General features: G+C 42.2%; 2 protein-coding genes and 1 long non-coding RNA gene across 3 annotated transcripts in view; 1 reads left to right on the top strand and 2 right to left on the bottom strand.

Moving 5' to 3' along the window:
- Window positions 1–889: 889 nt before the first annotated feature.
- slc35a3a (solute carrier family 35 member A3a) lies at window positions 890–8,764 on the bottom strand. Its single transcript, XM_034081177.2, has 7 exons — window positions 8,575–8,764; window positions 7,612–7,766; window positions 7,320–7,442; window positions 4,619–4,793; window positions 2,980–3,098; window positions 2,713–2,846; window positions 890–2,243 (listed from the first exon to the last, which is right to left on the bottom strand). Exons 1-7 carry the CDS (start codon window positions 8,762–8,764, stop codon window positions 2,153–2,155), a joined length of 987 nt encoding a protein of 328 aa, XP_033937068.1. The 3' UTR covers window positions 890–2,152.
- On the top strand, window positions 8,712–22,592 carry LOC117445462 (uncharacterized). The gene is made up of 3 exons (XR_004552024.1): window positions 8,712–8,800; window positions 22,319–22,422; window positions 22,501–22,592. It is a non-coding gene; the product is annotated as an uncharacterized lncRNA (long non-coding RNA).
- notch2 (notch receptor 2) overlaps window positions 16,485–22,613 on the bottom strand; it is a 52,517-nt gene continuing 46,388 nt past the window's right edge. Inside the window, exons 30-35 of the mRNA XM_034081175.2 lie at window positions 22,487–22,574; window positions 22,034–22,187; window positions 21,630–21,949; window positions 21,393–21,540; window positions 21,136–21,233; window positions 16,485–20,947 (exon numbers count right to left, since the gene is read on the bottom strand). Coding sequence (XP_033937066.1) covers window positions 19,517–20,947; window positions 21,136–21,233; window positions 21,393–21,540; window positions 21,630–21,949; window positions 22,034–22,187; window positions 22,487–22,574 — 2,239 coding nt within the window. The 3' untranslated portion in view covers window positions 16,485–19,516. The remainder of the gene's footprint in view (window positions 20,948–21,135; window positions 21,234–21,392; window positions 21,541–21,629; window positions 21,950–22,033; window positions 22,188–22,486; window positions 22,575–22,613) is intronic.

Here is a 22,613-nt window from a genome sequence, read left to right as displayed (position 1 = left end):
AACAGGATGCGGTTTTATCACTGTAGAATTTAACTTTATCTCCGGTATAATTCTGATCAGGCATTAGCTCCGCCTCCTTTTTTCTTTCAAGCTAAGGACCCGAAATCCGTTTCTCTAACAGGGCTGCAAAAGAGGGGTGAGCAGTATGAGGCATGGCTACAATGGGTGTACAGTATGGCCCTACAATATATGTGTTCCAATATAGCATAGGTCGACTGATGAAGATGTGTGTCCCGAAAGGTCAAAAACGATGCAAATACAAAAACACAAATGCACCAAAACACATGCAAATATAGAAATATCTTCACCAACTTGACGAAACATGCGCAGCGTTTACTAAAAGCGCTGTATAAACAAAACACTGAAAATACAAATCATAAAGTTGGCCAACTGGTCACTATGGAAACTAACCTAAAATGTCAAATGTATTGGCTTATTTTGAAAATTTGATCACATGATTCCTTTCGATATTATTGCAAATCTGCAGTAAGCTAGCTGGTTATCGTAGTAGACCTAGTCATTTCTAATATACCGACCAAACACCTACAATTATGAAACGGGCTAACTCTGTGAGAGTGACAGTTAGCAAACTTTAAAATCTCAGAACATCAACAATTGCTACGGTCCCGGCTGTGTGCATCACTTTTTAGTGTCCCCGTTTTGAGCTTCTTGCAGCACTTTAAGCAAACGCTGCGGGTGTTTAGCCAGTTTGTTGAATATTTTCTAAACGCTGTGCATGTCGTCAAGTGGGTCAAGACGTTTCTTCATTTGCACGTGTTCTGGCACATTTAGGTTCTTCGTTGCAGCGCGTTTGCCCGTGGGCGTGGCCGTATGTTTCAGTGCAGATACACAGTGAATTCAACACAATAACACAGTCAGAGAAGTGAAATGAAACATATTTTTCTTTTATAAAAGATTCAAAAAATAGTAATCAAAATAATAAACTTATTAATTATACCCGCTTTATCAAGAAAATAAATCATTCCAAAAGAATGATAAATAATGCCTCATGTCAATTTTGATTACTTTGCAACAACAATTAACAATATACATATATTGTTCAGAGCACAGGACTTAAAGAGCTGGATGTTTATAATTAGTGGCTTTGAATCGTCATAACTTTCTAATTAATCATTCATAAATTAAACAGACATTTCATTTAGATTACAATTGAAATGGTGCTGATTATTAACGCAATCATTTCAAGTTGTACATACAAATCAAACTGTCCTTCTTACTGAAAGAAAATCGAAATCTTCCAACCATAACCCCTGTTACAGTATTTCTGATTAGTTTCTGCATCATTTTATTCATCCACCCAGACGACTTTAACAGAGTAAACTGCACCACAGCAGACAGTAACTCTGTCAGCGTACATGCTATCAAAGACGTCCTGAAGACTACATGTTCCCTGGCAACAAAAAAAGTTTCCAAAAATAGCTGAACAAAATGTAACATGGGAAACATTTAGGAAGCAATACTAGTTATGGTCACTGAAACTACCACAGCCTAAAGGTGCGTTGAGCGTCAATGGAGACAGGTTTGCAAGGAACAATGGCTGTGAAGGCTCATTTCAGGGGGCCTAAAATATGCTTTGAGAGCTCAAAGAGGAACAAGAAAGACTGTCAGAGCAATACGTACCGCGACTCTGAGGGGAACAAGCCGACAATGTGGGCTACAAGTTGCACTAAGTCTTGGTTTTGGAGAGAGACGTCTGCATGGCTGCCTCTGTAATCCTGTTGTGTATAGGTGCTGCAGATATGGCAGTAACAGTGACAGTGACTTTATGAAGACAATCAGTCGGTCCAAGAACACCTCTCCGGACGTGGAGGTGTGGCAGCCAGGATTGTCTCTACAGCGGAAAGAAAAACATACAATCCTGTTTCCCCACTTTTCGTCTCAGCTGAGGCACTTTTGGTGAGAGACCCATCTCTGCGATTTGCTTGCTTCTTATTTGTACCCTTATTTTTGTCCTGAACGTCGTCTTACCACCTCCTCCTCCTCCTCCTCCTCCTCCTCCTCCTCCCACACTATATGCTAATGACCTTTGCCTTCGTTTTCCTCCAGCTCTCTGTCCTCCTTTCAGCTCCACGTCTTGACGCTTGAACAGGACCTCATGCTGCTGCTGCTGTAGTGTCAGCCGGGGGGGTCTTTACGCCCTGCTGGGGTTGGGGGACGGCTTTCCTTCGTAGCCGTAGAGGAAAGTGGCCGTGATGACCAACATGGCCCCCACGAAGAACACGCTGTGGACGACAAAACCATCAGCTCGATGTACTTTATTGATCCAGCAGCATGTCAACAAGGCATTGCACCCATGTGATAATGAAAGGGAGTACAAAAGAAATATAAACATCTCAGAATAGAAAATAAAACCGAACTTAAAAACTAAGATATATAATTAATGACAGTGAAAGATAAATATCTGAAGGCTATCTGTCAAATATACACCATGAGGGGTGTATATTACAGCTAACCCAAATAAAAAAGCAGTATATTATTAACATTGAGTGTGCAAGAAATAACCTATTCAATTAAATATCAATGCAGTGTGAAGGATTGATATACAGATGGACGAATTATGATTTTGAATGTAAAAGTGTCCAGTTATCGAAGCAACATAAAAGAAACGATGGAGCTGTGAGTTGTCTGCCAGCCAGAGGTGATTTGTCAAACCGAGAAGGAAGGAAGTAAATGAGTGGGTGCTTCCTTTACCCAGTGGGCTCGAAGTCCTGGAGCCAGAAGTAGGATATAAGCGTTGACAGGATGATGGAGAGCGATGTGGCGAAGCCCTTCAGGATATTATCTGCGTACTTGATGACCGCTGCTATGACCAGACCACCCAGCGCCTGGAGAACAAACAAACACACGGACGCAGATGGACGAAAGCATGAGCGGGCCGAGAGGGCCTCTGATCCATGGAAAGAAGAGTGCGGTACCCCAGAGGCTGGATGTTAGATCTGACAGTTTGGCGAGCGTTACCTGCAGCACGACAACGGCCCAGGTGACGGTGTTGTATCCCTGGAACATCCCCGACTCCCTCACCCTCTCTCCATCGTAGGCCATCATCCCAAAGAGGCCAAACACCAGGCCGAACATCCCTGGAAAACATAATTAAGTGAGCTGAAGATCTGTCTCAAGATATCATCCCGAAGTCATCAGAATAATACTATTACAATACGGCCAAAGGATAGGGAAGGTCATGTTTTTTCATTGGCTGAAACTGTCACTTTATCTAACTAAATTAGAGGTTTCCCCCCAAATGAAGACCGAATCAACTCAAAAACTCCCATCTAGATCCATATTGGATCACCGCTGCCTGCTTTGACAGCTTGCCGTTAATGACTCCTGGCTCCTCTATGATTGGTTATTTCCTTTGTGTGCGCTGACTTTTACAAACTAAATGATCTGTTTTCATGCACTATTCTCAGGAGCATACAGTGACAGTTAAGGCGAATATGATCAAAGTAATTTTGTCTCTCTTTAACAAAGAGAAATAAAATCCAACATTGCTGTGTATTTGAATAGCACACAGGGCTGCAAGCAAATTAAAATGTGTCAATGTTTTGTCCTTGCGCCTGGCCAAGGAATATTCAGCACACAACCAAAACAAACATTTTGGTTGAGTACCGATTAAACAACTTTCTGTCTTTATACTAAAGACGGTTGAACAGTCTCCTGGCTCTAGCTTCATATTCACGGCCCGTCCACACAGCGGCGTGCGCTGACGCTTGCCGGCGGGCGTGTCTGAAACTCGACCAACAACCAATCACATGAATCTCCCGCCCCTGACACACAAGCAGCGGTTTGATTGGCTCGAGCTTGTACTGGCATATGATTCGATTGGCTGACGCTTTGCTCAACATTGCTCAACTTTTGCACCGAGCCACGCCAGCAAAGCTCCGCTTCGCTTCCCACAATGCAGTTCGGCAAAAAGTGACGTCACCCCATTCAAAGTGAATGGTGAAGCTTTCAACGCACGCCGCTGGGTGGACGGGCCGTCAGGGTACCTCTTTCAAGGGTTACTTTATATTGCCTAATTTGTCTTTACGACACACCAAAGCCCAAATATATCCACGAACAATCATATGAAATTAGACAAATGGCTGGCATTTAACTTGTCAAATGACTTTAACAATAGGATTATAAAAAGTATTCAACAAAGAGTTTTAGCATTTATTCCCCATGTCCTTTATCATTTTTCTTGAAGCACTCTTTTTACTAACAACAACAAAAACAACAACAAGCCACACAGCACTTTCCTCCCTGCTCTCGTTGCAGATCTAGACTCCAACCCTCATTGCAGGTGAACAAGCTCCAAGCTCACACCAGGAATCGCAGGAGACTTAACTCATGCCTCACGCGCTCCAGGGTAAAAATAAACTAGACGGGAACATTCATCTTAACAGAAACACATCGGAGGTAAAAGCTCAGCTGGCTCTCTGCGCGGGGACGAAATGAAACGCACAATAGCTCTCTTCAGAAACACGGAGGTATTTTCAACAACATCTCACGACAGAGTTCCTTTGTTGATGGACACGCATCGATTAAACATCATACACTCACATTTCCTCCGTGAGAACAGCTGGTATATGGATCAGACTGATGGAGGGACACTGACCTAGCTGGATGTTGCGCACCCAGACGCTCTGCTTGCTCTCCTTCAGGATCTTCTCAAAGTAAACCCCAGCGAAGCCACTGGAGCAGCAGGCCACCAGGACGGCTGCCACACCGACAAACTGGGAGCCCGCAGAGAGGGCCTCCTTCTCGGGGTCCGCCACAGACTCAGAGGGCCACTGCAAACACAAGAGCAGCACTCGGGTTGTAATACACCTCAATTCTAAGAGATCACGTATGACCTTGGAAAGGGTAGTTAGAAACAAAGGTACATTTCATTGGTTTTTTAAATGGGATAGCTACGTTGCCAAAACAGACATATTAAAATTAAAATCCGTTGGGAAAGCTAGACGGTTGACTAATAGGCAGAATGTGTCGGATTTACCTACAAATATTATGTAGCCTATAGACTCAAATACAAAAATAATCCCCTTTAGTCATTTTACATGAACTCTGCCTGTATTTAACAGGGTTTGGGATGTTTTTGGAATGTGTGTTTATGAACTGCTCCCGACAAATGCTACACATTCTGACTTTAAAAGTAAAAAAAAGTATATATAAAATAGGGCATAATACTGAGCTAAGGGTGATCAGAAATTAATAAAAGAATACAAATATGCAGTAACAACAGAAAAATATATGCTAACTGTTTTCCCCTTCTTCCAGTTAGTACAAAATGTAGCATATACTAGCTAGATTTATACTTAAATGGAAGTTATGAGGGAGGTATCAATTCTCACACTTTGCTTGAGGCAAGAATTTGGATAAGCAAATTTGCCAATTAATAAATATTTCTAAGAAAAAAAAAGCAGTTTCTATAAAAAAGTGTCCTGTATTGCCCAATGACTAAGTATCCAAGTTCCAATTCAATGTCTACACGCATGCACTTAATAAGGTCTGCACCCTCTGTAATGGTGAACAATAAAACGCTCTTAGAAGCCAGACTGCTGGGTGACTCAATTTCATACAAATGCATCGTCACAGCTTTGCCAAGTTGTAAAAGTGCTGCAGAGCATTATGTGCTGCAGTAAGCCGGAAACTGGGTGCAAAAAAAAAAAGATGATTATTGTTGTGCGTAGTAAGAAAAATATTGTAGCTACTGCACTTTTCCTTTGGATAAAAGCACAACATATCCACACAAGTCGGAGCCATTCTTTAAAAAGAGATATTTTCAGTATGTTAACAACTTTTGGAACAAGATGCTGTTCGCCTGCCTCCTCTTTACCCCCTCCAGTCGCCAAAACAAACCCTGCTGAGTGAGAAGTAACAACATAAACCTTGAAAAAGAAATTTTGTAAATCAAAATAGGCCAACTATTTATTAGCATGCTTTCTTTCTTCTAAGCTTGTCTATTGTTTTGTAGGTGCAAAAGGACATGTATCATCATGTGTGATCACTGAACCTTCAGGAGGTGTGGTAAATGAACCAATCATATCCTTTAGATTTTTTTAAGGTGTATCTTCATGTCCTCCTCCACTACTGTCTCTTTTTCTGCCACGTCAGCAGTAAGATAACATCTTGTGAAATACTAACTGACTGGTATTGTCTTCGTTTCCCTAAGGAGGCGGAGGTGATATCACAATAGTCTCTTGCTTACTGACACATTCACCTCGTCCCTCGTAGTGAGCAGTGGCCAATATGTATTCAGAGATCCAGTTCAGGCCTCTTTATTAGGTTTTATTTTTCTAACCTTTATATAACCACATAACTCCCACTGAGATTTATTTCTATATCAGGCCACTAGAAGGAATAAGAGCTTGCTGTAATTAATTAAAACACAAACTAGGCAAACTTCCAGTACAGAGCGGAGTTCATGCTTAATTAAACAAAGTATAGGATTGGCTATATCTCTTTCTTCTTATGATGTAAAGGGTATTTATGACATGCTGTCTCTAAAGCCTTCAGCAGTAGAGGAATAATGCTGTAAATGACCTTGTGAAATCTACATCTGGCCAGATTTAACTACAATTATTTCAAGCTGAGGAACGCATAGTCCTTTTTTTTTTTTTTAAACCGAGTAGCCTTCCAAAGTCTGTAAAAAGAGAAAATACCCACTGCAACTATCCAGATATCAAGGATACATCTTCAAACGTCTTACTAGGGCTGCTCAATTAAATCGTATTTTAAACGCGATTACGGCTTGCAACGATTACGAAAACAATATAATCTAAATAAAATGATTTTTTATTATTATATATTTTTTTGGTTTTTCAGTTGAATTATACTTAATGTTCAGGGTAATCTAAGTTAAAAACATACTGTTCAAATGTTTTTTCTCCAATAAATGGATGTTTTCAAAGTCAATGAATAATCGCAATTACGATTATTGACCCAAATAATCGAGATTATGATTTTTGCCATAATCGAGCAGCCCTACGTCTTACAGCGCAAATCGCAAATATATTGAGTTTACAATCATATAAAAACCACATTTAGGTAACCTTGGATGTAAGAGGATAAGGATTACACTGAATGTATAGTAGTAACTCTTTTAGAGGACGAATAGACTGCATCATAACTCTGGAACAAAAGGGCCCTAGATCATACAATACATGTTCCTAGACTTATAGGATGTGTTCTTACAGTTATTTCAACATTAGGAGAAACCAGAGAGGATGTTCCGCGGGCTATTTCAAGATGACGGTGAAATATTGTGATTTCAATTTCAACAAGGTGTAAAAGGAAAAGTAGAAGCTGTACTGGACCTGCACAAAAGCCACTCCAGCCATGAGGATGAGCAGCGAGAGCCACTGGTAGACGCCCAGCCTGCGGCCCAGCATGGACACGGAGAACAGAGCCGTGGTGAGGATCTTCAGCTGATAAGTCACCTGATGGAGACAACGGGGGGGGGGGGGAACCTGTCATCAACAAGGATGTGCTGATTGCTGAATGTCTCAGAAAGGCACATCAGCACCTGTGTGTGGTACACTGAGTCATGCTGGGAATTATTTATGTCTTGATACGCCTCCTCCTCAGACCCAGGCGGCCCGGCTGTACCTGGTAGGTGGCGGCGTCAAGGTTGGACAGGGCGACGTACAGCAGGTTGTTCTGCAGCGTGTAGATCCCCGAGGGAATCGCCAGCTTCAGCGTCTCGATGGGTTTGTGGGCAATTTCCTGACGCAGAATGCTGTTCAGAGCTCGCCAGCTATAACCTAAAGAAAGGAAAAACAATTACCGATCAGGGACGGCAAACTTTTTCAGATTGAGACCCAAAAAAGAAATGTGCCATCTCACAGGGACCTAAAGATCCAAAAATATCATGATTTAAAAAACGTATGACATTTTTTATTTACAGAATAATACAAATATACATTAAAGCAATACTGTTCTTAAACATTTAGTTAACACACTCTCCTTTCTATTTATATCCCTCTGAACTCTCCATTTCCAACCCTTTTCCATTGACTCTCATCGATCTATCTTAGATTTTTACATGTCTGAATTGTCACACTTAAGCAAAGATGACAAAGCAGTGTGTTGTAAGTAAAGTTTTTACTTTGTTGTTTTCGATATACTCGCAGTAAAAGTGGTTTGTAGCGCAGAACACTAGATCTTTCTGAAGTAATAGTTCAATTGCTATACGGTATTGTTTTTAAAAAAAAAGCTGTACCTGTGTAGAATAACATCCAATGTCAGTCTAGGTTTCAGATCTGAGGGGCTTCCAGGTTTAACATTATTTAGTAAATAGCTTTTTTCAGTAGGAAAGGTGTAAATCAAATATAAGGAAATGCCTTGTCTTAGATTTCTGTTATTGAAATCTAGCTATTCTGTATTTACCAGACTGTTCCAGCTGTTTTATTACATGCCTTTACCCACTTAGTCATTATGTTACCTCAACTAATGATCTATCTATATCAAACTCTTCATTGTGTTGATTCAAAATTCTTTTGAAATATCGTGATACTTTCTTTATTCTCAAGTGAGGAGGTGGTTTGGTGCGTTGTGTTGGCGTTCACTCACTGTGCTCTTTGAAGACGAGCAGCACACAGGTAAAGATCTTCATGACCTCAGCCACCACCACGGCGGAGGAGGCAAGGTACCGCGGGCCGTCCGCCTGCAGGGTGCGGGAGTACCGCATGGTGAGCACCAGGGAGGTGGTCTGGAACACCAGCACGCCAAGAGAGAGGTACTTCAGCCGGGTAGAGGCCATGGCCACAGGTCGGTGTGAGGCTGGACACAGAAAAAGGTAAAAGGTTAAAGTCTAAGTCAAATATTAGGTTAAGTGTAAGCTGAGCAAAGTCAGGAGTTGAGGATATTTAGGGGGGGAAATGGGGTAATACTCACTGAGCAAACAATGCTGAGAAGAGAAGTCGCAGTTGGCTCTTCTCCAATGGCGCTTTAAAAGCAACTTTACAGATAGTAGATATGCGTCTCTATATAAAGTAACCCCGTCTTTAGGGTTGAATCGTCGGGTCAAAACAGCAGCATTTCAAGTCCATTGACCCGCACTGATATCCGCCGTCTACTGCTGATAGCTGCGCGTTATCTTATCAGCGTTTCTGCACCACCGGCTCCATCTTTTACCGCCATTATAGTGTGACTTACCACTAGAGGAAGGAGAAAACTATGCATAGAAAGTCTAAATAAGGATAGTAAATCTCATCCATGTGAAAAAATATCCAAATCCTGGATGACTTCCGTGTACAGGTTTCTTCTTCGTGTGTTTGGTTAAAGCTTCCTGCGCGAACCACTGCCCCATGCTGGACTGGTAATTAACTTTAAGATATTAGTAGTGGAAAGTAATTCAGTATATTTATTTAAAGTACTGTAGGCCTACTTAAATGCAATTTAAAATACTAATTTGAGTTTTTTTTATTCTATGCTGATTTTTAGTCCTATCTCTAGGCAAGGCAAGTGTATTTATATAGCATATTTCAACACAAGGCAATTCAAAGTGCTTTACAAAAATGCAAGACAATAATAGCATTTAAGAAACATATTATGAAATTATAACTAAAAACACTCATTTATAAGCAATGATATAAAATGGCATTTAAAAACACTCATTTAAAGGCAAAGATACATGAATCACAGTTACAGTGCAGTGTGAGATACACACATCTGAACGAACCCCCCTTTGGACAATTATAATCTGACCCCATGGTACCTTTTAGTTTTTGCCGAAACTATTCCTCTTTTCTTTAAATGCACATTAGTTAAGTTTAAGTTGTCTTTTCTAGGACTTTTTTGGTGTCCTCCGTGAACCAGGGTCTTGAAACCAAAACGGCACACGTAGGGGACTTTAACCTACGAGGGGACTTTAACCCAAATAATGACTTTGGGGGGACAAGGCAATTCAAAGTGCTTTACAAAAATTAAAGACATTAAGAAAATGGCATTAAAAAGCAAAGATAATAAAAGTTACAGTGCAGTTTAAGATATGAATATATCAATTAAAAGCAGCGGCAAAAAGAAAAGTCTTCAGCCTGGATTTAAAAGTAGTAAGAGTTGCAGCGGACCTGCAGGTTTCTGGTAGTTTGTTCCAGATATTAGGAGCATAATAACTGAACGCTGCTTCTCCATGTTTAGTTCTGACTCTGGGGGCAGAAAGCTGACCAGTCCCCGATGACCTGAGAGTTCTGGATGGTTCATAATTTAGCAGTAGGTCAGAAGTGTATTTTGGGCCTAAACGCTTAATATGCTTTATAAACCAGCAGCAGTATTTTGAAATCTATTCTTTGACACACAGGAAGCCAGTGTAAAGACTTCAGAACAGGAGTGATGTGATCCACTTTCTTAGTGTTAGTGAGGACTCGAGCAGCAGCGTTCTGAATCAGCTGCAGCTTTCTAATAGATTTTTTAGTGAGACCTGTGAAGACACCATTACAGTAGTCGAGTCTACTGAAGATAAAGGCATGGACAAGTTTTTCCAAATCCTGCTGTGACATTAGTCTTATTATCCTAGATATATTCTTTAGGTGATAGTAGGCTGATTTAGTAACTGTTTTAATGTGACTGTTGAAACTCAGGTCAGAGTCCATGACTACACCTAGATTTCTGGCTTTATCTGTTGTTTTGAACATTGCAGACTGAAGCTCAGCGCTAACTTTTATACATTCTGCCTTTTCTCCAAAAACCATTACCTCAGTTTTATCTTTGTTTAATTGTTCTGACACATCCAGTCATTGATTTGTTCAATGCACTTACTCAGTGTTAGAATTGGAGCATAGTCTCCTGGTGAAATGGTTATGTAAATGTGGGTGTTATCCGCATAGCTATGGTAACTTATTTTGTTGTTCTTCATTATCTGAGCCAGTGGTAGCATGTAGATGTTAAAGAGAAGAGGCCCCAAGATGGAGCCTTGAGGAACCCCACATGTCATATTTGTCAACTCAGATGTGTATTTACCTATAGAAACAAAGTTGTTTCTGTCCTTTAAGTAGGATTCAAACCAATTTAGAACTGTTGCAGAAAGTCCCACCCAGTGTTCCAGTCGGTCTAGTAATATGTTGTGGTCAACAGTGTCAAACGCAGCACTGAGATCTAATAATACTAAGACTGAGTTTTCTGCCACTGTCTGTGTTTAAGTGGATGTCATTGAAAACCTTTGCGAGAGCAGTCTCAGTGCTGTGGTTTGGTCCAAAGCCTGACTGGAACACATCCAAACAGTTATTTAAATGCAAGAAATTACTCAACTGTTGAAAAACTACTTTTTCAATGATTTTACCTAGAAATGGGAGGTTTGATATGGGCCTGTAATTGTTCATTACTGAAGCATCTAGATTATTATTTTTTAAGAACGGTTTAATGACTGCAGTTTTCAGGGCCTGTGGAAAAACACCTGAGTGAAGAGACTTGTTTACTATATGAAGTAGATCTGAGGCCATGCAAGGAAAAACATCTTTGAAAAATCCTGTTGGAATAATATCAAGGTAGCAGGAGGAGGATTTCAGAAGTTGAATAATGTCCTCTAGGTTTTTATCATTAATCTGATGGAATTGTTTCATGGTGTTTGAATTGATATTAGGTGGACACAGGGACAAAACATTTGCCGTACCTGATGCGGAGGCACTGACTGCTTGTCTAATGTTCTGAATTGTGTCAGTGAAGAAGGAGGCAAATTCATTGCAGGCCCTGGTGGTTAGAAATTCAGAGGCTACTGACACTGGGGGGTTTGTTATTCTGTCAACGGTGTTTTTGTTTTTGGCAATGATGTCAGAGAAGAAAGACTGTCGTGCAATTTTCAATTCCAAATTATAAAAGCCAAGTCGCTCTTTATAGATTTCAAAATTAACCTGGAGATTTGTTTTTCGCCACCTACGTTCAGCTTTTCGACACACTTTTTCTGTTTGCACGGTCATGGCCTTTCTCCATGGAGATATTGTCTTGCCAGTCACTTCCTTTACCTTAGTCGGAGCAATGGCATCTATAATCTTTTTAATTTTTTTATTAAAATGATCTACTAGCTCATTTACTGAGATGTTAGCAGGGGCAAGTGTGGAAGAAAAATTCTGAGTAAACATTTCCCTAGTATTTTCAGTTAAATATCGCTTTGTGGTTATCTCTTTTTGAACATTTTTGTGAACAGAAATAGAGCTCTCAAAGAACACACAGGAATGATCAGAGAGTGCAACATCAGTCACCACAACCTTAGAGATATTCAGACCCTTTGAGATAATTAAGTCCAGAGTGTGCTCCTTATTGTGCGTGGGCTCCGTCACATGCTGAGTCAGTCCATAGCTATCAAGAACACAAAACAGTTCTTTAGCCCCTCTGTCCTGGGGGTTGTCCACATGGATGTTAAAATCACCAACAATAACTAGATGGTCAAAGTCAATACACACTATAGACAGCAGTTCAGTAAAGTCATCAAAAAAGCTTGCACAGTATTTGGGTGGTCTGTAGATATTTAGGAACAGAGCTCGAGAGGAGCATTTCAGCTGAAGGGCCACATATTCAAAAGAAGCAAAGTTCCCATGCGATGTCTTCCTGCATTGAATGGAATCATTGAACAAAATAGCAACTCCACCCCCTTTCTTATGCATTCTTTCCTGACTCATAAAACTAAAGTTGGGAGGGGTTGATTCGATAAGAACAGCTGCACTGTTATTTTGTTCAATCCAAGTTTCTGTTAAAAACATAATATCAAGATTGTGCTCAGTGATAAAATCATTGAGTAAAAATGTTTTTTCTGCCAAAGACCTGACATTTAATAAAGCTAGTTTAAGTTTGTTAAACACACTATCAGTCAGATTTGTTGTGACAAGCTGTGGCTGACATGGAATCACTGCTAAATTTGATGAACTCACACAAACGTTTGAGCGCTTCCTGTTTCTAAGCTGATGGCTACTGGCAGGCAGGGCCCCGGCATGTCCTGGAAAGAGTTGAGTGCCATACGGCATACGCCCTTGAGCCTGGACCCAGCACATATCAGTAAGAGTTTGCTGCGTTTTGTACACACACATTCTTATCAGGCTTCGGTGACCGCTGATGGTGTCTTGAAGGGGGGGAGGTGGTTGAGGTAGGCACGGTGATGAAGACGGGGGAGATGGTGCGGGTCTCTGTGGGCGTTGTTGAGGGGCGGGGGTAAAGGACATGCTGCCAACCCTGTGTATAATAATAATAATAATAATTCCTTACATTTATTATAGCGCTTTTCCAGATGCTCAAAGCGCTTTACAAATACACATTACACATATCATACATGCAATGGTCATGTACTGTGGACAATACCCACAGGAGCAAATCCGGGTGAAATGTCTTGCCCAAGGACACAACGGCCTGACGCAGTGGCGGCAGGAGCGTCACCCGTATCGCCTTAATGCGGTCATTGAACTCCAGGAAGGAATTGGTGCCATCCTGTATCTCCTTCATGTGTTCAGCGATCTCCAGGAGGGTGGGTGAGGGTGAGTAGAGAGAGCTGTGGGGTGAAGGAAGAGTATCCTCAAAGGTGATAGGGGGGGTGAAGGGTGGTGGAAACTCCTCCATTTGTCTCATAGGTTTCCCATAATCAAGACATTCCTCAGGCGGGTGCAGTGATACATCTTCAAGGTTTTCTTAGCGATGTGTTGTGTCTTTCTCTTGTTTTGAATCTTCTTGTTGCTTGTCCTTGGCAAAGCTAACAGAAAGATTACGCAGGCAGTTGAATACGTTAGAGATAAACAATTTCTCTCCTGACTTGTTCAGGCAAACTCCATCTGCCTTAAAAAGATGTCTGCGGTCCCAGAAAAAGTTAAAATTGTCAATAAAATTGACAGAATGGTCAGTACAGGCAGTTGAAAGCCAAGTATTCAGGGCAAACAATCTGCTGAATCTCTCCACTCCTCTTCTGACTGGCGGTAGAGGGTCACTGATGAACACCTCTGCATTTAGAGAGCTGACAGTTTCCAAGTTTTAAAGTCTTCTTTCAGCACTTCTGACTGTTGTTTCACAATATCATTTGTTCCAATGTGCAGTACCGTAATCTCTACTCCATTACTTCTCTAAGGGAAGCGTTTGATATGTACTCCTCTAAATTAATAGGTACTTTTTGACAAAAACAAATACAGGGTATCTGCAGGAATCCTGAAGTCAAATGTAATACCTTTAAGACCTTTTTTAAGACCCTTTCCATACATTTTAAGACCTCATCGCAACTTCGAGTTCTAACCGGTTACATTGGCGACACACTTTACCTCACATTTACTACAGTATTTATTGTAAGATAGCACAACTAAACAGCTTGTGATAACTCCTTATCATACTTCAGATAGAACAAAGCACAAGAGAATGAATTGTGTGACCAACACAATGCAAGGTTTATTAGAAAAAGAAACCATTAGAAAGTAGTATTTGATTTAGGCATTGTTCCCAAAAGATAAAACAGACAGACTATTGAAGCCTCCTCTCCACATGAACTTCAACCTCTCTGTCAAGGTCTGGTTTAATGCAGTATGCTGATTTTTTGCTTTTGGAGACACACGTTGTGCTCTTTCATTCCAGTAAAACTCCTCAGAAACCATTAGAAACCAGTATTTGACCAATAAACAAAACTTCGAACTATGAAATATATTAAACTTTGGTGAGCTTCAGCGGGGTAATGCCATATAGGAGCTCCCTCACAAGGGGTTAAATTGGGCCGGGCTGTCCGGGGCTAAGCCCCGGCACATAGGACGATTCTCGAACGAAACTTAAAGTGGACTTATCATGCAAAATGCACTTTTGCACGTCTTTTATACATGAATGTGTCCCCGGTGTGTCAGGGAACTCACCAAGCATCAGAAAACACAATCCTCTCTTTTCCTCCATACCCAAATCTCTAAAAACGGGGCTGCAACGGATCTGACACAGACTGATACAGATTTGAAAATTATCTGACGTCAGGAACGAGGAGCTCCGCCTATATGGCCAACTCTCCACCTATCAGGGGAATGTGGGGTTGGGCCACGGCCGGCCATTGCCGCACGAAAGCGCTGGAGACGCTGTAGTACATATGCCAGGCCTGTAAGTGGCGACAAAAGCAGTGAAGAAGACTTCCCGCGCATGGTTGCCCTTCTGTTTATTCTCCGCTGTGGCCCTTTTTCTCCCTCCCCGAGGCAAGCGTTTGCGCCTCCTGCTGCTGTAATTCAATGCAATCCCTCCCCGTCGAGGCAAGCACTGTAATTCTCTCTGGTAGTCCACCAGCAGATGACAAACACCCACCTCTCCGCCTCTTCCAAGGAACGAGGGGACCGTGCGGCAGAGTTTCAGTTCGATTTTTTTTCGCCGGTCAACATGTCCGTTAAAGTTTAAATCTTCCGGACAAAATTAGAAAAGTGCCGGTCAAAGGTCTTCTTTGTTATTTATTGAGCTTTAAAACAAATGAATAATGACTCTATATAATCATATAAGAATAAAACATGGAGGACGTAGATCTATCTTTCTCCCCCTCTTCTGACAGCCCAGCAGCTGATCTCAAAGCACGCTCCCCTCTCCTGCAGGGGGGCGTGGTCAGCTGCAGCTCATTTGCATTAAAGCTACGTCACAGAATCAGCCCCTGCAAAAACAGGGCTGGAAAGAGCGAAATGAGGCATGGCTAAAATGCATGATCTGTTTGGTATTTTGAAAAAAAAACTTCACAGACGTGTTTTATGTAGCTATGGCCCTACAATATATTGTTCAAATATAGCATGATAGGTCCACTTTAAAATAAGAAGCAGCATTTTACGCCTTGAGGGGGTTTCCCGACATGTCGTTGCAGTAAATTAAAGGGTGTTTCATGTTGTCGTTGCTGTGGACCTTCTTAATACCTTGGAAAATGCCGTTTTATAGGCCTACTTTTTAATAGCCTTCATTTTCCCTAAATTGATGTATCAACTTTTAACACTTTAAGACCCCGCGGACACCCTGAATTATAATAATCTTGTAATATATGATGCAGTATGCTGCTAATATACCATGGTTTAAATAAAGTATGTTACATCCACTCCATATTGACAAATTACAACATTAAATGCTTTAATGAACAGTAAAAACAGCTCTTTGCATGAATGTTTACTTCTGTTATTATATACTAGTGATTTTGAAACAACTGCTTCTACCAATAAGTCTTTTTATACCACGCCATTTCAACTTCTATATAAGTGAAGCATACAGTAAGTACCTCCTCTACCTCGGCTTGAAGAAAATGTCTTTCCAATACTAACTGCAGAATAACATGCACTATTAAAAACCATTGACTTTGATTCTGTGTTCCTAACATTGGAAAGATTATTTCAGATGATTGGGTTGATATATTTTTGTGTATGTATAAACCCATATTGTAACCTGAAGGAACAGTAAAATAGTTTCCTAAACACTTTTCTATTATGTAAAATGTTGATATTTTTTCATTTTATACTTATGTGACACCATTGTAAAACAATTATAAACACCAGCATTGTTCCTGAAAAAAAGAGACAGAGGTGCAAAAGTCTATGAAGATCTGTGCTTTATTTCAATAAGCATATTTGGTTGATCATTTGTTTTTTTTGACAAAAGGACAACTTGTTTTTTCATTAGTTCTTCTACCTTATACAAACATGGTGACAACTACTTCATATGGCATGTATATTATAGGCTATTTGGTTAACAGAAGAAAGTACAATTTAAAAAAAGAACATTTTATATACAGAAAATAGACACATGGGCTTGCATATGAACGGGAACTGAGACGCTCAATTCGTATAAAAATGCTGGATGACATTTACAGTACATGTGTTTTGTGAAACTGCAGAGACAGATTAAAAGACCCTGGTGTGTAATTTAGTGGGTATATGATGGACATTTTGCTTCGTTTACAGAGACACTTGCAGTAGTAATTAAAACTAAAACATAATTTCTTGGTAATTGATGTGCTTGCTACGTGTCTAACTTTTTGTCTTTTACAAATCACAAACATAACCGAAACAACTACTACTAATACAGATTTGGACAGTTTTGGTAGAACAAATAATAATCATTTGGTCTTAAGAGACACTGGTGTTCCTTTTTTGTAAGTTTCAAAAATAAAACGGTGAATGATTGTCTGCTTTTACAGAGCAGTCACACAAAGCTATGATCAACGTTAAGAAGGAAGACACAAAAAAAAAACGTTATCAAACCTTACTCACCTCCAGACTTGGTTTATGAATCATTACAATTACAAAGGTGCAGAGATACACTGATTGTAGTTAAGCAAAAAGGCAAAACTGGTTAAATGATTTCAGAAAAGAAAAAAAAACATTTAGCAAGGAGGCGGTTTAAAGATAAAAACTTGCACCTCTGTAACATTCAGAATCATTCGAGAAGTGCGAACAGAATTCATATAAAAAAAACATTTTAACAACATGTCTTTGCAAAACCGAACTCAGTAATAACAAGCAAAATGTGCTGTAAGTCTATGTACATTTCATCATATAACATACTACAACTACTGTATGTTTTTGCATAAAGTTTGTCAAGCTTAATGAATCCCTCAACAACACGAGATATAGTGGCACCGTCTGTAGCAAGACATGCTAACTGCATCCACATTGACTCTGATTTGGTTTTCAAATCAACTCTTTTGCATTTCTGTAACAGTAACTACCTTTAAAACATACACTGGTCTCCCTGCACCTACAGCATGGAAATAAAAACTGCATTTATTAAACCTTCTGTGTGTTTAGACATTTGATGGAAAACACTTCTATAACTATAAGTAAAAAACCTTTGTTAGCGTGTAGAGCCATTTAGTAACAAGATGCATCTGTGTGCATTTATATATAATCTGTAATTTACTTGATGTTTGTCTTTCTAGTAGGGATGTAACGATACCAAAACTCACGGTACGATAATATCGCGATAACAATTCCATGGTAAGGTATTTATCGCGATATTGAATAATAAAGAAAAAAAAATAATTCGAATTATTACAATTATTACATAATAAATCTGATTTGTACAGCATTTTAGGAGGATAGCAGTATTTTAAAGTGTCAAAAACAAAGTGACAGACTGGAACAAGAAAACCAGTGTTTTTGTACCTATACAGTACTACTGTACCAAACAAAGTAGGCATTTTCTTCGTGCCACTGCATCTCACAAATAAACAAGGACATTTAATAATCAGACCCTACAATAAAATAAATCAAGTTTCACTTTAGTTTTTCAAGTAACTCAACTCAAACTCACTGGTCACTCACTCGGCATCATCAGACAGGTTTTTAGGAATATGAGAATGTCCACATTTCTAGGTATTTATAAGCTGGGATGTTTGGGCATTTACAATATCCCCTGCTCTGGAAAAAACTCTCTCGCTTGGTAGCCTACTGATGTTGCTGGGACAGCAGTGGTCGCGTTAACCGAATATTTTATTTATCAATGACGCACAAATCTGAAAGCAGTCTGTCATTTTGACAGATTAGAACAAACTCGGAACAGCGCCAACGTTTCCCCGCAGCGAGGCTCTGGTGTTATGCCGTGTTATGCATGCCCTCCAAAAGGAAATGATATAGTTTCCAAACCGTACTTTGCCGTACAGATCAACACATGTCTGGGAAGTTTTGCTTTACGCTGTGTGTGCTCCCGCGAGGTGCATGCACACACGGCATAACACCGCCCCACCCCCGTTGACAGTTCACGAGCGTGCTCTCTTGTGAACAGTTCAGACCCGACGGGTAATAAGGGATTATGACGGACATTTTACGATCCTGTCTGTCAGAAACATTCAAAAACACTAATTAAAAAAAAAAAAAAAGTATTACATTTTTTTTCCGTGGTAGATTTTGTCAGTCTCACGACGGTATTGGGACGTTTATTTACCGCGATATTCGGTATATCGTTAAATCCCTACTTTCTAGTAATGCAACATACATTTATAAAACTCCCCCTTTAGCACATTAAAACAATGCATGAACTAAAAAAAGAAGAAGCAACAACTAGGTAGTTTTGCTGAATTATACCATCAACTGACCGTGAGCCATCGTATTTAAAAAGATAGAGTGAAGGGTTGCGACGATGAGTTAGTATTGACAGGCTTATCACATTAAACAACACATAAGGATAGCGTGTAGCGAAAAGAAAATGACCTAAAAAGCAGACAATATCAGTTCAGAGTGTCCTCTGCCACGTCTCACTGTCCATCTCAACAGTCTGTTTCTCTGAAGCAATAAAAGCCGGTCGCCATCTGGTCGGCACTTCCTCGTTGATCCCTCGATAAACAGTTTGTGTGCGAAAAGCCGAAAAGAAAAGTCTTGATTTATCCAACAGAGAGCAGAGGATGCTCGGCCGGGATCACAGGAAGTAGACAGGAACTGATTGAACTTGTGATTGACAGCTAACTGCATGTTTTTGGTATGGAGAACTTGTGATCTATCTAGCTGATAATACTCAATTTAGAAACTATACAACAGTTTTCTTAAGTGCAAAGAGAAGAAGAAAACATAAAGGGGGAGATTATTATAATGAAGTCTGTTCAGTCTGTTTATGCTTTCCTCCGACCGGCCTACGCAAACACCTGCATGTTGCCGTGCTGCGGCTGCTGGGCGGCCGGCTGCATCTGCTGCGACTGCGCCTGCAGCTGCGCCTGCTCTGGAATGTGTGTGCGGTGTGAAGACGGCAGTGCGTGGTGGGGGTTCCCCAGAGGGGTGGGGCTGGTGGTGACATCAGACCAGTCCGAGTTGGAGTGCGGCGAAGAGGACGACCAGGGGTCCGGGGACTCGGGCGACGGCGTGAGATACGGGTGCTCGCTTGGTGGGTGTGCGGAGTGACCGGGGGTGGTGCCCTCTGAGCCGGTGGTGGTGAAACTGTGCTGGGAGGGGGGAGTGGGGTATTTATCCACAGGGCTCTGCATGGGTGGATAGGAGGGCAGCTGCCGTGACTGGCCCTCGATCCCCCCGTGGCCGACGGTATGGGGGTGCTGCATGGCATGAGACATCCCGTGCCCCCTGCTCATCTGCTCGGGCATCTGGTACATGAGAGCCTGGGAGCACCGCAGCTGGCCTGGCCCCTGCTGGGAGTGAGCCTGGCTCTGAATCGGCCCCTGGGACTGAGGGACCGGCCCCTGCTGAGGCTGCTTCAGCATGGCCTGGCCCCCCCCAGGCGCCATCATCTGGAACGTGACGATGGGCGGCAGCTGCTCCCTGCTCATGGTGACGTTCATGGGGGTCAGCATGGCGCCCTGGCCGTGGTGCTGGCCCATGCCGGAGTGTGACCCCCCCATCTGGTGCGGCACCAGGCCGAACATGTGGCCGCTGTAGCCGTGCTTGGTCATGGGCACCCAGCTCTGCTGCTGCCCCAGCATGTGGCTGACGGGGGGCAGCATGGGTCTGGAGGTGGGGCTGCTCAGGAGGGGAGGGGAGTTGGCTGTGGTGGAGACGGTGCCGGACACATCTCCTGTGTACGAGTGCGGTGATTCCAGGGAGTCGACAGGCGACATGGTGATGGAGCTCTCTGGAAGTCCTGCTGCCTTAACGCCGTTTGTGTTCCCTCCGGCTGTTGCTGCTCCACCTCCTCCTCCCGCTCCAGCAGCTGCAGCCGGCGCCTCTCCTCCGGCCGGCTTCTTTCTTCTCTTTGCTTTCATGTCTTTTAGCTCCTTAGCATTACCAGCTCCACCTCCCACCTTTGCTCCACCTCCACCCCTCCTGTTCTTCTTCCCCTGAGCCCCGGGGCGCATGCCGATGTATCCAGCTCCGTTGGCCCCGCACATCACAGAGGAGTTTCCCCCGCCCATGTGGTTAGGGCCGTTGTGTGGACTGTGAACCAGGTTGTACTGGTCCAGCAGACGCACGATGTCGTGATGCATGCGCTCTTGAGCAGTGTCGCGGGGCAGCCGGTCCAGGTGATCCGTGATGTCCCGGTTGGAGTAATGGTCGAGGAGAACCTGAGCCGCCTCAAAGCTGCCCTCTCTGGCTGCCAGAAACAGTGGCGTCTCCTCCTGAAGAAAGCATAGCAAGCAGCATGTTTGAATACAAAAAATATCTGTTTTGAGTAGACTCTCAATTTAATCGGCACGTTTATAAACCTGCTGATTTTATTTGATACAGATTTTATTGCACCTTTGTTTCTAGAGTAAAATTAGATTAGAAATGTAATTATAGAAACATTGAAAACATAAGAACAGACCTTATTGTCTTGCATGTCACGGTTGGCTCCATTCTTCAAAAGCACAAGAGTGGCCTCCACATTATTAACTGCCGCCGCCCAGTGCAGAGCGGATTTGCCTAAAATGTTAAGACGGTGAAAAAAGGAATTTATGCAACTCATTTATTTCTGAAGAAACGTTTACTTAATTCTAAGATGTAATTGCAAACAGCCAATGACTTGTAAGACAAAATCAAGACATGACACAGGAAGAGTGATTATATGAGAGGTTCACTGACCGTGGTCGTCCACAGCATTGATGTCAGCGTGGCAGTGGATCAGCTCTTCCACCATGCCCTCCACAGCGAGCCTCGCTGCCAGCACCAGTGGAGTAGTGCCGTCATTCATCCTGGAATCCAGTTCTGTTGCACGATTACGGATCAAAATCTGAGAGAGAAGACACCGACACATGAGATCACGACAGGCCGCAGTGATGCAGAATGACTTCAAGTTTATAACTGATTCCGTGGTCTCACCTGGAAGACTCCCTGAGCATCCGCCGCCACAGCAGCATGCAGTGGAGTTCGGCCCATGTTGTCGTGCACATTGGGATCCGTCCCAGCGTCCAGCAGTCTCTTAGCAGCATCAGCGCGGGCGTAGCGGGCCGCCAGGTGGAGCGCCGTCTCTCCTGTACGATCTGTCTGCGCCATCAGAGATGCACCCTGAGAGATGAGGTCTGAAATCACACTCGGCCCTGGTTCATCTCCTCCACTGTCTTCCTCCTCCTCTCCATGCAGGCTGCAGTCCGGGCCTCCACCATTACGCAGCGTAGCCAACATCAGTGGAGTGCAGCCATCTGAGGGAAAAGGAGTCCATTATCACAGGAGTTCTTTCAATTAATTAGGTATGGAGGTTTGTACAGTAGGAACTGTTTTCTCACCAGGTCCTTTGACATTAACATCCAGACAGTTAGCATCCAGGTCGGCCTGAGGGGGGGTGAGGGAGATGTCCGCAGCCTTGCGATGCTGCAGGGTCCACTCCCTGCGGTCAACACCTCCATCCATAGCAATGGGCAGCAAGGGTTTGTCTTCAGTCTGTAAAAAGCAACAGAACTTGAAACATTCAGATCAACCAAAAGACTTTCCAAATGTTTCTAATCTTTCTTCTCCGATTGAATTGAACTCCCCCGACCTATACCTTAAACCCATTGTTGTCTTTTCTATAGGGTTTGTTTAACCTCCTTCCTGACAAGCTACAAGTACATGTTTTGTATCTATGCTTCAAGTGATCTAAAAGAAAATGAAGACAACAGCGAACACCCTCATTCTAGTAAGTATAAACTTACTTAACTACTCCAATCCCTCAGCTTTATTTCCCTTTTCAATTCACTTACTCTTTGTTTCTTAGATGGGGCCTCATCTTCCAGCCATCTCTGACTTTGACCTCCATCAATCATGGCTCCATCCTGGGTCTTGAAGTTCCTGATATGAGATAAAAGAAAAGATATATAAGTTTAAACA

Source organism: Pseudochaenichthys georgianus, chromosome 4, assembly GCF_902827115.2.
Source record: "Pseudochaenichthys georgianus chromosome 4, fPseGeo1.2, whole genome shotgun sequence".
NCBI lineage: Eukaryota > Metazoa > Chordata > Actinopteri > Perciformes > Channichthyidae > Pseudochaenichthys > Pseudochaenichthys georgianus.
This window is presented reverse-complemented; position numbering and strand designations above follow the sequence as displayed.

Bases quoted from the DNA above. Each gene is read 5' to 3' on its own strand.
- slc35a3a (XM_034081177.2), bottom strand. From the start codon at position 8,764: ATGGCCTCTACCCGGCTGAAGTACCTCTCTCTTGGCGTGCTGGTGTTC. The intron at 7,443-7,611 runs GTACAGCCGGGC...TGTCTCCATCAG, and splicing joins TTGACGCCGCCACCTACCAG to GTGACTTATCAGCTGAAGAT. The intron at 2,244-2,712 runs GTAAAGGAAGCA...TGTCGTCCACAG, and splicing joins CAGGACTTCGAGCCCACTGG to CGTGTTCTTCGTGGGGGCCA.